The sequence below is a fragment of the Stegodyphus dumicola genome, chromosome 7, assembly GCF_044657685.1.
Source record: "Stegodyphus dumicola isolate Sdum_Otavi_A_Nest chromosome 7, ASM4465768v1".
Taxonomy (NCBI): domain Eukaryota; kingdom Metazoa; phylum Arthropoda; class Arachnida; order Araneae; family Eresidae; genus Stegodyphus; species Stegodyphus dumicola.
The window spans coordinates 152853632-152869781 of record NC_140774.1 but is presented as its reverse complement, the minus strand read 5'-3'; the positions used below and the strand labels follow the sequence as shown (position 1 = coordinate 152869781).

Below are 16150 nucleotides of genomic sequence, written 5' to 3'. Positions count from 1 at the left end.
TTTCGAGTGTAGGAATTCTTATATTCATAAGACGAACTTTTGATAGCATTTTGAATTTTTAAGGTGAGGGAGTAGATTTCGCTTTAGATTTCAAACATTGCGAAAAAAACTGACATTGCGAATGTCTCTAAGTAGGGGATTGTAGGGCAGATTGTTCATACAGTGGTGGCCAAAATTGTGGACACTTTTGGAAGTTTTTATGTTTTTGAACTTTGTATGCTTATAGAAAATGTTACGTTTCGCAAAATGCAAACTTGTATATATCATTTTAAAGAGAATTTATTACTGAATTCAATACAAAACACAAAATTCAATTATTTACAATACAAAAAAAGTTATATGTACTTTAATATAAATAAAAAACACAGTTATGAAGTGGTTTGTAATGTCTAGCTTTCCTAGCCAATCTCTGTTCTTGTTCTGAGAACCAATCAAATGTTAGTAACTGCCAGTAGAAGCTGACATCATGATCACTTGAAACAATTCATTATTTTGCTTTGTTCTGTAGAAGGAGGACCTGTTTCTTATACACTGCAATTACAAGTAGGAATTTTTGTAAAAATTATTAATATTTAGTCAAGAAGCAATGACATCAAATAAAGAGTAGATTGGACACGTAGAAAGAGATGTAATATTATTGTGTTACGAGAAAGTGGTCTTTCCTATGCTGAAATTGCAAGACAGGTGGGTGGTTCAGTGAGTACATCTGGAGTCCGAAAGTTTTGTTTACGATATCAGGAGACAAATTTAATAAAAAACAAAGAAGGAAAAGGCCGAAAAAGGTGCACCACATCTATTGGTGACAAAGGAATAAAAAGACTGTGTCTCCAAGATAGAAAAATGTCATCAGCGGCCATCAGAAGTGATCTGAATGATGCCGGTGTTTCTGTCAGTTCAAGAACAATCAGGAGAAGATTAACAGATGTTGGACTGAGAGGTAGATTCCACGAAAAAAGCCTTATCTTAATTTTCAGCAACGAAAAAAAAAGACTACAGTGGGCAAAGGAACACATTAATTGGACAGATGATCAGTGGTCACAAGTTATATGGAGTGATGAAACTAAGATATCGTTATTCGGTAGTGATGGGCGAAAATATGTAAGACGTAGAATAGGAGAAGAGCTACATCCTGACTGCATTCAAGCAACTGTGAAGAACCCAGTAACCAGAAGAACCAGTGTTATGATTTGGTCATGCATGTCAGCAGATGGTATTGGTCGCCTTCATGTCATTGATGGGACACTGAATGTCAGAAAATACATTGACACTATTCTAGAACCAAAACTTCTACCTTCCATCAGAGATCTCTTTCCCAACAATGCTTCGTTTATTTTTCAGCAGGATTCTGCTCCTTGCCACACGGCCAAAATATCGAAAGAGTGGTTTCGTACAAAGAGCATTAAATTGTTGTCATGGCCAGGGAACAGTCCTGACCTCAATCCTATCGAAAATTTGTGGCACCGTTTGAAAACTGTTGTTCGAATGACGCGTCCATCAAATAAAAGGGAACTAATTGAGGCTATAATTGTTTCCTAGCATCATGTAATAACGAAAGAAGAGCTTAAAACTCTTTTGTCAGCTCAATGAAACGTCGATGTGAAGCTGTAATCAAAAATAAAGGGTACCCTACTAAGTACTGATAACTCACTGCAATCATCACTATCTAATGTATATCAATAATTATTATCGTTTAACTTCTTTTGTATTGCCGATAATTGAATTTTGTGTTTTGTATTGAATTCAGTAATAAATTCTCTTTAAAATGATGTATACAAGTTTGCATTTTGTGAAACGTAACGTTTTCTATAAGCATAAAAATTTCCAAAGTGTCCACAATTTTGGCCACCCCTGTATGTTCCGTGAAACGATTCCAGTTAACTTTAGTGCGGATTTTTGGCGGGGTAGAACCGATAAAAATCAAAGATCACGGGAAAATGATCAGAAGAAAGCTCCTCCAGAACTTCTAAATATGGGGTTTGGGTAATTCCTTTGAACAAAGCAATATCCAGGATGTCTCAATTATTCCTCCAATAATGAGTGCACTTCTTAGGTGCAATAAGCTTAATATTTCTTGCGTTTAAATAATTTAAAAGTAGTCTTCCGTTTTTGTTATTTCTTCTGGCTTCCCAGGAGCAATCTTTCGCGTTCAGGTCGCTGGCCAGGATCGTCGGAAAATTCAAGGACGTAAGAATATCCAAGTCTTGCAGATTAATATATATCGGGGAGGGAGGTATAGGTTATAAGCCACTATAATTAGAAGATTTTTATTTGAAGTGCTATTTAGAAGTATTGCGGTATATTCTCTCCTAGCGGTACTCTGCAAATTTATTATGTTACGTTTTATATGATTTTTTATACGAATTGCAGTCCATCCTCCTCTGCCTTGGAGTCTATCATTTCTAATAATACGATAGCCATGAATTTTAAACTTCTCACTAGGCCGTAGATGCGTTTCACTTAGTAACATGACATAAACATCGTGATTAGTCAGGAACTCAGTTAATTCAAGTTTTTGCCTGAAAACGCCATTAGCGTTAAAAAATGCGATTCTGAGATAGAAATGAATTATATCTGTATTATTATTCGCTCTCGTAAGGGCGTTAAAATTCTTAGTTTAAATTAGTAAAATATTCAATGGCTTTTATGCCGATTTCAGTCATCAATGACCTGGAAGTTTTGAACCTTGTAAAAAGTTCTTTCGCTTTAGATAATTGGGTCTTAATCCAGTCAAAAAAGTTAGATTCGTTATTAACCCAACTTGATTTATTGGTATTCTCTGTATTTTTTCCTGTCGGAAGAGCAGAGGAATCTTCCTTATTTAAGCTAATTTTTTCTTTTTGCTCGGCCGCTTTGGGGGGAATTTCAGCTTTCTTAATTGTTGGGTATTTCTCGCAACCTGTATAGGACGATACATAAGAACCATCGCAGAGGGCACAGCGTGCTGGTAGTTTTTTCTTCGAATCTTTGCGAGTATACGTTTCACGGGGCATGCACATTTTAAGCATCTGACAGCGTAGTTACATAGTTCTCTCGCAACGCTGGCACCTGTGACATTGCACAAAGCCAGGTTTTTTCTTATAGGGTCTTACACGAATATTCAATCCTCTCAATTTTTCTAGCTTCCATACTTTCTTTCCTGCTTTATTTTTCTTAGTTTCAACTAGGAATAGGGGCAATTTTGCGACTTTTTACTGGGCAGGTGCATGTATTGTTTAGTTATAAAATACTGTGATTTCAAAACCCCTTATCTATGTCCGGGTAAAAATAAACATTCGTATTTGAGAAGCAAGCAAACGCCATTGTGAAATGCCGTGGTTTCAAGGCGCGACCACCGAGCCTCTAGAGCCGTGTTTCCCAACGTGGGGCCCACGCCCCACTAGGGGGCAATGTGACAATTAAGGGGGGAAATTCGAAAATGGACTCGTCCAGAGTTTAAGGGGACAAAGGACGTTCTAAATATGTTTCATAAAGTCAAAATTGTTTGAATTTCATTTTTTATTCCCCAAAATATAAAAAAATGTAAGTGATGTATATGTAAAATAGTTTTTAAATTACGGTGCATTTTAAATATTTTATAAAGAATTCTCGCTGTATACATGGACATTTAAATGCTTTTAAAGGCATTTAAATAACTGGGACATTATGCTTTCCAGACGTTTCTCGCATATTTCAGCGAACGAATTTATTTTTTACTGTAGGAATGGCAACCGGTATATTAGTCTTTCCTTAAATGGAAGCTTTGTTTATATTGATCTTATATTTATTTCTTTCAGCCTTTAGTGAAATGAGGGGTGCAAGCAAGAAAAAAAAACATTCGTCGGTATTCGGAGGCATATTTAAAATTTGGTTTCATACCCGGTCCATAAACGGTCAATTTTTGTCTTTTATGCCAATAATGCCTGACCAACGAATCAATGAAACTAGGTCATCTTGAAGCACATTTGAAGGCAAAACATAATGCTGCTATTAATTCATATTTGAATTATTTTCACGCTTTAAGGAAAATTTTGTGAAAAAAAGAGTAATATTAGAGTTTCTATTTACTGCTCATAATGCAACTGTTAATCGTGCTCTTGAGGCTATCAAATTTCATTACTCATCGTTTAATCTGGGAAAAGCTGTAATATAGGGGAGAATTGAATCAAACCATCAATATCAGCATTTAAAACTGTTCTAGAAAAAGATGACAAAGACGTTAAAGCTATGCCACTAAATAACAATACTGTTTGCAGAAGATAGATTAAATGAGGACATTGAAATACAACTTGTTGAAAAGCTGAAAATAAGAAACTTTTCGGTGCAAATGGATGAACCAACTTTGAGAGACAGTGAGGCCGTACTTGTAACTTATATACGATATATTCATAAAGGGGATTTTGCCGAAGAAATGTTCTTCTGTAAATCATCAGAAGCACCACTACCTCCACAGATATTTATAGTAAGCTAAAAAATTACTTAGATGTAAAAAATATAATACATCTTGTACTGCAGATGGTGCTCCTAATATGATGGTTGAAAAATAAAATAAAGCACGGAATAAGAAAAAGGGTTGCTTAAAATTGATAAAAGATGAGAATCCAGAAATGCTTCTTGTGCATTGTGTTATTCATAGAGAAAACCTGCTAGCTAAAAACAATTCGCCTGTTCTAAATGAAGTACTAAATTCAGTTATAAAGTGTAGTGTTATAAAGTATATAATAGTGCTATTAAAGCTAGGGCCAAATGTGAACGTCTTTTCAAGTTATTTTATGAAGAACAAAATGAAGACTATATGAGACTTATTGTAAGTAAGAAGTCTGTTGAAAGGGAACTGCTTGGAAAGATTTATAGAACTATTTGATACTCTTAGTTATTTGATAAGCGACAAACCTGAAATGAAAAATCCGTTAACGGATGATAACAAGGCAGTTATGGGTTATTTAGCCGATATCTTTGAAAAATTAAATATATTAAATAAAAAACTTCAAGGAGCAAATAAAACTTATGCCGATGCAAAAGGAAGATATTTGGTTTCATTATCTTTGTTGAATTATGTCAGGCATATACTATTTACCACAAAAATTTTGAAAAGTCTCATTGGCTCCAAAAATGTGACGTGACTACCGCTATACCTGTTATTGTCGATCATCTGAAAATTTTATCTGCTGATTTAAAAGATTTTGTAACTTAAAACAAATTGATTTCCCAACTTGGATGATGCAGCCAATGCTAGTGGATTTGGCTGATATTTCGCATCATCCAAGTTGGGAAATCAATTTGTTGTTCACTTAGTGTGTTTGCTCATAAAATTTCGTAGTCATTTCTTCCTAAAAGCTATCATTCAAGTTTCTTTCGTGAACATTTCAATTTTTAAATATTAAAAATATGTATATGCTAGGGGAAGCTTAAAAATTTTCGAGAGGATTAGGTGGGGCATAACACAAAAAAGGTTGAAAAACACTGCTCTAGAGCATTGTGAGCATTAGACACAATGCTCTAGTGGCGCAGTGGTCGCGCCCTGAAACCGCAAAGCAAATGCCATACATATAGAGGTTTTTTTTATATATGCAGTTTAATTATTGCTATTTTTTATTGTTTATGATAGAAATCATGATGTACGATGAACAACTTTTGAAATTTAAAGTTCTTTATATTAATAAAAGGAAGTTATTTTGTCTCATTGAAAACGAATTTTAAAAGACATCCGATTTGAAGTACAAAGACCTAAAACATGTATGAATCCAGTCATTTTGTGTTATTTAGAGGTAAAAGATCAGTAATCAATTAATTTTCACTCAAAAATTTCGGAAAGAAGAGGAGGAAAAAATTCGAAAATTGGTGGTTTCGGGGCGCGACCACAGGGCGTCAAAGGGTTAATTGGAAAAGCCGCAGAGAGGAAAAATGAGCAAACACCTTCGCCGGGAATCGAACCATGGACCTCTGCAATACCGGCCCAGCGTGCAGAACCACTAACGGTGAACGGGCTGGTTGCACGGGCGCTTTTAGTTTTCGCGGTGAGTAATGTGGGGAGGAGCTAGTTTCCCTTAGAAAGTCCTTTATGAATGTATTCGTACAATAAATAATCCATATAAATCGATACTAATTCAGAAGTCAAACAACAGAAATCAGCGTTAATTTTCAAAATTTTCGCAGGACTAATTTCAATGGTTTTACCGAACCACCATTCTCAGCTGCAAAACCGCAAATGAACTAGGAAATAATGACTAGATAAGATAAAAAGGCCTGGACAAGAATAAGCAAGTGGCGCCATCTGTTGATGAAACCAGAACTAAAACATAATTTCTTTAAAGGCCGAAGGCAAAGACGGATTGGAATTAGGATCGTTAACTAGCACAGAAATATTTTTTTGAATGTGAATTGCCTCTAGAAAATCCAATTCTCCAATGGAAGATGTTTTTTGAATAATTATGGCAGCAGAAAAATTGAAAGTGTGATTTTCGGACCAACAATGTTGAGCAACAGAAGACTTCTGCGTTTCCTTTTTTCTAACATATGCCTCATGTTCCTTGACGCGAAATTTTAAGGCTCTCTTAGTTTGGCCAATGTAAATTAAACCACACTGGCAAGTAATCCTATAAATACCCCAGAAATTCATATTCGGAATGGGGTCCTTGAGTATGGAACTCGGAATTTTATTGATGGGAGAATACACAACCCGAAAGTTAAATTTTTGCAAAATATGTGCAACTTTATAGCTAATTGATGGAAAGAAGGGAATGACAACAGAATTTTTATAATCTCCTAAAGCAAGAGTGTGTGTGCCTTTTGTTGACCATATAATGGTTAATGTCTTAACCATATAAATCCATCCAAAAATCCGATGATAAATCATTTTTACAGTAAATAAAAGTGTACATAGCCACAGTAAGCTGTCATGCGTGCTCGTCGCTAGACTTTTTGCTACCCGGTGCAATCTCTGCAGTTCCAAAATTATCTCCGCTCTGTGACTTTATAAATTCTAAAAATTTTGCCGTCTCCTAAATTCTCCCATCCCATACAGTAGCACCATGTTTGCTACCACATTGCCTTTTCACTCGAAGTGTAGATTAATCTCTTGGATGCTTGCTTCCCCGTGCTTTCTAGGTTCTCAGCCTTGATTTTTTTAATCAATTTACGTATTCAATCTTTGAATATTTGGGTGTACATAGCAAGCTCCTTCACTCATCAGAAGCAGTTTCTTGTAAAAGACTTGAGAATAAAAAATTGATAAAATTTTAATTTGTAAAATTTGTCCGTACTGAGCGTATTTTTTGTCGACTGTTTATGGCAAACAATGCGATTTAGCGCAAGTAATGGATAAGCGGGATGTGACAGCTCGTTTGTTAGATCTTCGCTTTACTTTAATCTAAATTCGATCCTCAATGAGCCATTGTATTTTCCGTAAAGAAGGGTATAAGTTAACTTTTTTGTTTTATTTTCCTCATATGCCTCATTTTCTAAATGGCTAAAATTATGAACCTCCCTTTTACAGCAGGCTGTGGAATATTTTCAAAGTTACAGATCTGGCTGTATTGGTATGCATACTGAGAATGCGCGTTTTGGCAGTATGCAGCATTCCGCACAGCCGCGACACCACTTCAATTTTAAAAAGGATATCCTTCCCCCTCTATTTTAAAATTTTTGCTATTGAGGATTTTCGGGTGCCGAAATGATGAGCGAAATGATTTTAATGAATTTGTTAGTTAGATAATTTCAAAATTTGAGCTCATATTTGTTTATGTTGTTTATATTCTGCATCCGTAAATTGTAACTGTTGATTGTGTGAGTAAAAATGAACAAACTCTGATTATTTAACTCGATAAACCTTTTCTTCAAACTTTAACCGGAATGATGGCGCAATTTTGGTGGATTTTTCGCCAACTTTAACAGTTACTGGGAAAATACGTAAGTACCGTTATGGTTTACTCTTAAGGAAAGTAAAACAGGTAAAGTAGAGCATAAGTGTGAAAAATAAGAATGTATAATGCAAAACAAAACAAAAACGATCTGCAGAAAACCAGTAATACCTCTTTGGGGGGATGTAAATAGGAAACTAAATTAAAATTCTAATAGTGGGGAATGTAGTTCAGTTAATGAATGCAGTTTAGAAATACCCGAAAATTAAGATAACCTCTTTTATCCTTTGTTTCCCATATGTTTTTATTTCCCTGATGTGTTTTTTGTTTATTAATTCATGTGACTTTATATAATTTATAATATTTAATTGTTTGATTCTTTGTTTGCAGCATGTGTTATTTCGTAGTATCGGAAATAGTTTTCGAAATGAGTTCTACATTTCTTTCTGAAGCATTCTTCATTTCAGACCATTCTTATTCTTTAAAATTTCTGGTTTTTCTGTTTATCAGAAATGCACTTTGCTTTTTGATTATTTAATACTTCTACTCCTTGAAACAAGAGGCTCAAGGCCAGCCAACTTCTTTTAGAAAACATTTTTAAACTTTTCAACGCGCTTCATAATTAAGGGGAATTTTGTTACAGTTATGTTATCGTAGTTGTGTATTTTAATTAAAGTGCTATCCTGTGCGTGTCCTTTTTCCCTTTACATCTCAAAATCACTTGTTGCGCTTTCCCTGGAACCACTAAAAGGCTTAGTAATTTTAATTTAGATTATTGGTTAGTTATATATTTAGAAATATTCTTTCTGAGGTTAAATTCAGGGTTTGTGTTCTCACTTCCTTTTATTCGTTTAAATATAATAAGATTGCAAACATCTTAAAACTGTAGATGTGCAATATACTATGGACATTTTTAAGAAAACAGGTTCTCACTTAAAGAGAATTAGGCAGAAAAAGGTAACATCGAAACAAGATGATAGAACTTTTATTCGAAAATCAGTAAGAAGTTAAAGAAAAAATTCTTGTAAGCTTGCTGAAAGTTTATCAGAGAAAATTTCGTATCCAGTTACTGCTAAAATTATGAGTGGGAGAATTCTAGTAGCTGGTGTGAAATGTTAAAAAGGTGGAAAGAATTTGTAGCTCTAAGGAAAAAAAAAAAAAAAAGTATTTAGATTAAAATGGGCTTTTATCTCACAGTTTCCAGAGAAAAAATGGTCAAATATTCTTTTTTTCTGATAATTCAACGGTACTTACGTATTATTCCGTCGACCGTTGACGGGAATTTTAGCAGCGGTCGCCAGTCTTTCATCGTTACTGCGGAATTCTAAAGAAAGTTACCTTTTTTGAATAAACAGACATTCTTTACATGCTTGTATTATCATCAGACACAAATTATAAATTAAGCATAAAAAGATGTATACTAATATTCATTCAAGATTTTAAATAAACTAATAAATCAATTTATGAAAACGTACTTCAGTTAATTCTGGCGGCGAAAAATCCATAATGACATTTCAAATAGCAACGAAATAGTTAAATATTCTTTATAAACTCGGCACCATATTTGTTAGGCCGTCCGATTTTACCTGAAGCTCTGTTCAAAACGCTATGCATACAGACTCCTCGCAGATAATTATTTCAATCTATTATAGTTTTGTCGGCCATATCGGGGTGTTCTCTCCCCCATTCAACAGATGTTAATTCTCTCAACCAACTGTAAATGAAGCGGAATGCAGTCATTAATATTATTCTACAGTTTTCGAATCGCATTTTTTTCCGAATGGATATTCTGCTATCACAATTTTTGACGTTGTATCGCCATTGTTTTTCCATTTTCAACTAAAGCACCCTATTGTGTCCATTAATACACCACTTTTTTTATGATAATATTATGTAAGTTTCAAAATAGTTCACTGCTTCTTCTTTTATAGATGGCAGTTTAAAATTTTTATTATTTTTTTTCAAACTGAAAGAAAAAAAAAAAAAAAAAAAAAAAGATAACACCTAAGAAGCAAAAAGTGGTTTGTCAAGAATTGATCTGGGTTACATGAAACGAAATCTCAGATATTACATGTGTGCTCTGACGTACCAATGAATCGCCCTGCTTGGCCGGTCGACGGAGTAATTCGTAAGTACCATTCAAACTTCGAGGTAAGCTTTGCTTTCCTTCTATTTCACACAAAAATAATCTGTTAAACGGGTTCGAAATGTTTTTGGTTACAAACTAATCTTTTACGGAAATGTTAGTTTCTTTTTGATGTTTGGTGCCCGTACGTTATTGTATATTTTGACTAACAGCATACCGCTATTTATTTTTATTTTTATTATTGCTGTACATCGAAATTGCATTTACATTTTTCTACGCCTTAATGTGGCAATATATGCGGACGCGTCGGAAAATTGGAACAGAAAATTGAGACTAAAAAGAATTTCTAGACAGTTTACTTAATTAATTAAAAAAATTTTGTAGCGCAAAGTTTCAATTGTCTGTTTCGGCGAAACGCGTAATGGAGTTAGCTTAGTTCGATGTTCATTTAGAAATTTCCCTTGAAAAGCCAGAATGGACCTCGAATTGGGCTAATCAACCATTTTCCGCTTTTTAATTTTTAATTTTAATATATTTTTTGCCTTTAACTTGTTCCATCGATTAGTATTTTACTGTGTTTTATAATTTACTTTTTATTTCGCATATAGCCTAATGTATTACATCATTCAATTGATTTGTTTTTTAATACTGTGTTAAAATTTCCGAAAATATTTAGCATATAGCTTTTCGAACTTGTAAATATACAATTTTTTTTCCCTTTTTCACACTATTCATCACTACTGAATATGCTTATGTTGGAGTTTTCTTGGAGCCACAGCTTTTGGTAACTTTTTGGCGAGCTTACTACAATTTATCTTCTCATTTCCTTAATTTTGCAGCACATCGCGCAAAAATATTTTGACCAAATTGGTCTTTTTTGTATTCTTTTCACAAAAGTAAAGAATATAACACAAAGCGTATAGGTCTCACTATAAAATATGCAGGAGGCAGTATTATGATTTGAGGATGCATGGCGGCAAGTAGTGTAGGCAAAATATACATTTGTGTAGGTCACTTAATTAGTCAGAAATACATTAATGTTCTTAAAAACTACACTAGAACCATCCTTTTATAAATTATTGGGATGGATTACAAACATGGATGGTATCAAATTTCAGCAAAATAATGCACCATGCCACAAATCGATGATTTAAATGCTGTGGATTCTTCATAATAATGTTGGTCTTTTAGACTGTTCATAACATTCTCCAGACCTTAATCCGGAAAAGCATCTGTGAGGTATTTTAAAGCGAAAAACAAGTTAGTATTCAATAATAAACAACATTTCCAATAAAAGTGTTCTTGAATAAATTTGGAATGTCATAAATGTAGAAAGCTGTAATAAACAGTAGTTAACAGAGTAGCTATTGTAATTATAGCCTAACATTAGAATTGTAAGTAAATATTGCTTATTTATAACGATAAGAAGTTTGCTGTTGATTTACCTCAAAATTATTTTAAAATAAATACGTTAATATAACGTGTTTATTACTTTTGGCTATGGCTGTTTATTTCTAGTTTACTTGTATAATTATATGTTACACATAAGTTTCATTGTAAAACGATTTAGATCTAGAGTTTGGTATTATTTACAGTATAAAACTAATTTTATAGTTTAAATAAATAATTATAGTAACTTACAGTCGTTTTTGATATTTTAGCTGATTATAGTCCAACCTTGATTTCTCTAATCTCGCCGGAATGAGAAGAAAAATTTAATTAATTGGTTTTAATTTTTGGTAGTTTTTTTTTTTTTTTTTTTTTTTTTTAAACAGTAACTATGCAAGTATAGCTAACGGCTTGGAGCAATAGTAAAAATATAAAATAATAACAAAGTTCAATTTTAATTTTTAGCATTTAAATTAAAAATTCGGTTATCAAAATTGGTTAATAAAATACTGCTTACCTTAGCAAAAATCCTGTAATAATGTCTACAGCATGCTGAAACTTTGTCCGGACAATACAACTTTCCGTAAAGCAGCAATTCAGTCGAAAAGTTTAATACAGATGTTACCAGAGGGCTTGCAAAAGGCACGTAACCTGTCAACAGCTTTTCTACTCTATCCACAGTCATTTTTTAATAATAATCATGTAATCTGCGTCATAGTCATCACTTGAGGTTTTTTACATTTTCAATAATTGCTATTTCTACATTGTGCCGCACATACTGCAAATAAATATTCACTTCTAATAAATCTTCAAATGAAATATTGGAAATCACTGAACATTTTCCACGGGGAGTATTATTATACGCTTTGGATGTCCTTCCTGTTAGAATATGCAGAAGTGAACAAAGACTCACCTCCCACCTGGGAAGTCCTTTCTGTTAGATTATGCAGAAGTGAACAAAGAATCACCTCCCACCTGCGGACAGACGAGCCCCCAGGCTACTTAATGTTTCCGTCAAGAAAGGTTGGAGTACCAATGCTTGTTCATTGTTCTTACACAAATGTGCATTCTAGGAAAAATGATGTAAACACCAGAGTATACGGGGTCTGGATGAAACTTCCGTCGAAACTGATTTGAATTACGAATTGTGAAATGGACTAAAATAAATTTGTAATATAAAAGAATTATTAATAAGTAATGAAATTGAGGAAATGAGCACAACATAAGATGCAAAAAGTTAACACAGGAATCAGAAATTCCAAATAACAAGGGTTTTACAGAAAATACTTCGAAATAACAAGCGGAAAATACATTAATTTAATTAATAAGTTACTTTTTCCTTATTATTATTATGATTTTCCGTATTTTGTCCTTATTATTAAAGTTATTGTGTGATTTGAGGTACAGGTGGTCAAGATATCGACGTTGGATTGTATTTATGATCTGAATGCATATGATGTTCTTAAAATGAAGATTAGAAAAATAAATAAATTTGCTTTTGTAAATAATTAGCTTTTGCAAATAATTAAAAATAAAGTAATGAAAAATATATAAATAAATTGATCTTTTTCATCGAAACGTTCGTTTATCTATGAAGAATTCTTCATTATGAAAATATTTATATTGAATCTGTTTTTCATTGTTTATTTATATTGAATCTCTACCTGTTTTTGAATCATTTTATCACAAGAAATCTTCGAAACAACGTAGATTCGTTAATAACAATATGATAGATATGAATTTGGCTGTTATCCAAAATGAATTTTCAAAGGCATTTGCGTTTTTTTGAAACAGATCGTTTTAATAATTTATTTCGATTAAGTAAATATTCAGCAATTTTCATTCTGCATTTGAATCATTTTGGAGTGTATGAATTTTTTATATGATATTAAGTATAGTGTGGGCCAGGGGTTCTCAACCGGTGGTACGCAAAGAAGCAAAGTATTTTTAACTATTAAATTCAAAAATTAAAACCCCAACATCCTGATTGAGTTTTTATCTCTAACACTCGTAAATTTAATCGATCTGAGCTTTGTTCAATAGTGGTAGTGGTATTAGTACTTTGTAGTGGTGGTGCTAAAGGTTTTCAATTTTTGTTTAGGTGGTATGCGTTAGTCATAAGGTTGAGAACTGTTGGTGTAGACTATAAAATAAATTCAATTAATGAAGAAATTTTTGAATTGCAAAAATTAGGGGTAATGTGAATAATGAGAAAAATAATTCTTTTAACTGAGAAATTTTATCTCCCAGTAGGTGGTGTAATTATTAACCCCAAAGTAATCATTAACTCGGAACACGAATTTGAGTTTTTTCACTTTTCATAAGAGTCTGTTGCGATTCGGAAAAAAGCAAGAGATATTCTTTCATACTTCATTCTGTTATTAACAAACTAAACTATTTAAAAGCTAGATGCTTAGTAGTGGCCAAGCGAAAGTCGGCTAGAGGCCCACCATAGCGGGGGGAATAAATAAATGAATATATATATATATAAATTTGAAAGCTGTCAAATTTTATATTGCTCCCAAAGGGGCTTTTTTTTAACGTTTTGTGTGTTACCTTTATTTATTAAATAACATGGTCATCGCACTTAAAACCATAAATAAAATTTAGTTCAAGAGCAATATCACACACACACACACGCACGCACACACACACACCAAAAAAAAAAAAAAAAAAAAAAGTCCGTGCTTGAAGATGCACGCTATGTTAATGTTAATGGAAGACTTTGAAATGGTTGAGTTTTGTTAAACGAAAATTCGTTAAAGTTATACAAAATATGAAATAGGTAATAAAACAAATTCCAAATTTGAGCTTCCAAATGTCCATATTCAAGTGGAGGACTACGCTATTCAAAATTTGATTGTTGAAGAGTATCGCGTTTTTTGTTATTTATTAAATTAGTGGAAAATAAGAAACGATAAAATTTTTTACAAGCCTACGTACGGAATAAATAGAAGTAAAAGAACAACGAAATAAGACTTGAAACAATTTTATAGGTCTTCAGGCAGTGAATCTTGTTTGGAGTCTTTTCCACCTTACTTATTTTGCAGCTTATCTTTTGATCATTTTTAATTGACATGTAAAGCTGAGTGCTTACTTAAAGTGGTTTTAATTAGGCTTAGGGAAAAACGAGGTTTAATAATAGAAGTAATTAGAACTGCAATTAGAAGTTGTTACATTAATTAGTACGAATTTACGCTATTATGTTTTATGAAAAAAATTGATTTTAAAAATCCCACATAAATAAAATAGTCTGATTTTCCCGACTATCTTTTTTTGAGAAAAATCGCAATTTTAATACATCTTGTTTTTCTGAAAAAGAGGATGAGTGGAGTAGATGTAAATTTCCTTTGCATGATTTTTATATCGTTGATGCCTATTACTTGAAAGCTTTTTATGATAACCGTTGAAAGTGGCACTTTCTAAGGTATGCTATTGTGGTTAATATTCTGAGGAAAATTACCTTTTGTTGCGTATTTAAGCAATATTACGGGAATCATTTAACCATTTTGATAACTTAACAGCTTAATTGAAAAATTATTTTTTTAGATTAACTATTCAAGCAAAAAAGTTTGTTTCTGAGAATGGCAATCAAATGTTACAAATAATGGAATGCTATCACTGCTACACATCCTGTTTAGCGCAGTGTCAGGTTATATCTAATTTTATTGGTTTCATAAAATATAGTTATTAAAACATTGTACGGTTTTTTATTTTGCAGTTGAAAGTGTGAGAATGTTCGACTTTTCGATACAACCTTTCGACTACATTTAGCGGAAGTACCAACGTTCGACGTGCTGCGCGTTTAACGAGGGAGGTTACCTATTTGTTTACCCCTTAGATATCGACGTTGGCTGAACGGCTGAACTTACGGGGGGAGGAGAAAACGCGCAGGCGCAGATGCATCCAAACGGGAATGTACGGGTAGAATATCACGTGACTCACATTCTCTCTGGCAACTTAACGATCAACGTTGTGTGCGCGAAAAAGGTGCTCGTGTAAGTAATTTCATTTGTGTTTTTCTACACGTTTTCGAAAATCTGTGGGTAAGTATTTATGTTTTTATCATGAATTTGGATAAACTGATATAGATGATATCGGTTTCATAGTTTTTCTGCGGATGAGTAAAAAATGTTTGTTCTCACTAGACGTCGCCTTATGCTAAAACAAAATGGCGACTGCTGTGTTGATGGGTTGCTACTTTGGCGCGTTTATCGCTCCTATGGCAAATAATTTCTTTTTCCGCTGCTGTTAAAAGTTAACAAAAAAAAAAAAAAAATTAACGAAATATGGTAATATATGGTATTAATGTTTTTATCTGTAATATGTGTTAGTATTGCAGGTGAGGAGGGTTATGATCTCGCTAGGCACTGCTTTTTTGCTGAAACAAAATGGCGTCTGTTGTTAGGAGGGGTTACTGTTTTCGTACATTTATCCCTCTTTTCTTAATTTTTAAAAAAATTTTTCCTGGTCAGTTTTTGAATTTATAAAATTTTGTTTAACACAAAATCTTATTTAATGAATTAGGATAGTGTGCGGTAAGTGTTAATGGTTTCATCTTAAACTTTGGCTGTTATTACAAAATAAAAACATGTTTCAACTAAAAGAAAGGTCTGTTGTCCGTTACCTGTGGAGTCTTCGGACTTGTGTAGATATCGCATCAGGGTGAAATAGGTTCATCAGGGGCGGGCGAGCGGTAAAGTCGCTGAACACTAGGTAGTTCGATCTAGGTTTGATGGCAGGCGACCAAGCTTGCTGCGTGGCCATTTTCGTAGTTTTCCTCATGCGTAATGTTGCTGCAGGGCAGTTTACGTAAGAAAGTCCATGACCACATTTCCAC

The 16150-nt window shown here is 33.3% G+C and overlaps 2 protein-coding genes across 8 annotated transcripts in view; one reads left to right on the top strand and one right to left on the bottom strand.

The window, feature by feature from the left end:
- The window catches only part of LOC146996550 (uncharacterized), a 193038-nt gene extending 180792 nt beyond the window's left edge, over nucleotides 1-12246 (bottom strand). Inside the window, exon 1 of one of the 2 annotated variants that reach the window (XR_015042212.1) lies at nucleotides 11828-12245. Coding sequence is in view for 1 of the 2 variants with exons in the window: in XM_085820929.1 (XP_085677055.1) it covers nucleotides 11828-11995 (168 nt within the window). In the remaining variant the exon portion in view is untranslated. Of the gene's footprint in view, nucleotides 1-11827 lie in introns of both variants that reach the window. The other variant, XM_085820929.1, reaches the window with a different exon arrangement.
- The window catches only part of egg (SET domain bifurcated histone lysine methyltransferase eggless), a 318317-nt gene that overhangs the window by 68113 nt on the left and 234054 nt on the right, over nucleotides 1-16150 (top strand). Inside the window, exon 1 of one of the 6 annotated variants that reach the window (XM_085820922.1) lies at nucleotides 15196-15308. The exons of 4 other annotated variants lie outside the window; for them this stretch is intronic. In XM_085820922.1, the coding sequence (XP_085677048.1) occupies nucleotides 15211-15308 (98 nt within the window). In that variant the 5' untranslated portion in view covers nucleotides 15196-15210. Of the gene's footprint in view, nucleotides 1-15195; nucleotides 15357-16150 lie in introns of those variants that run through there. One more of the 6 variants, XM_085820926.1, reaches the window with a different exon arrangement.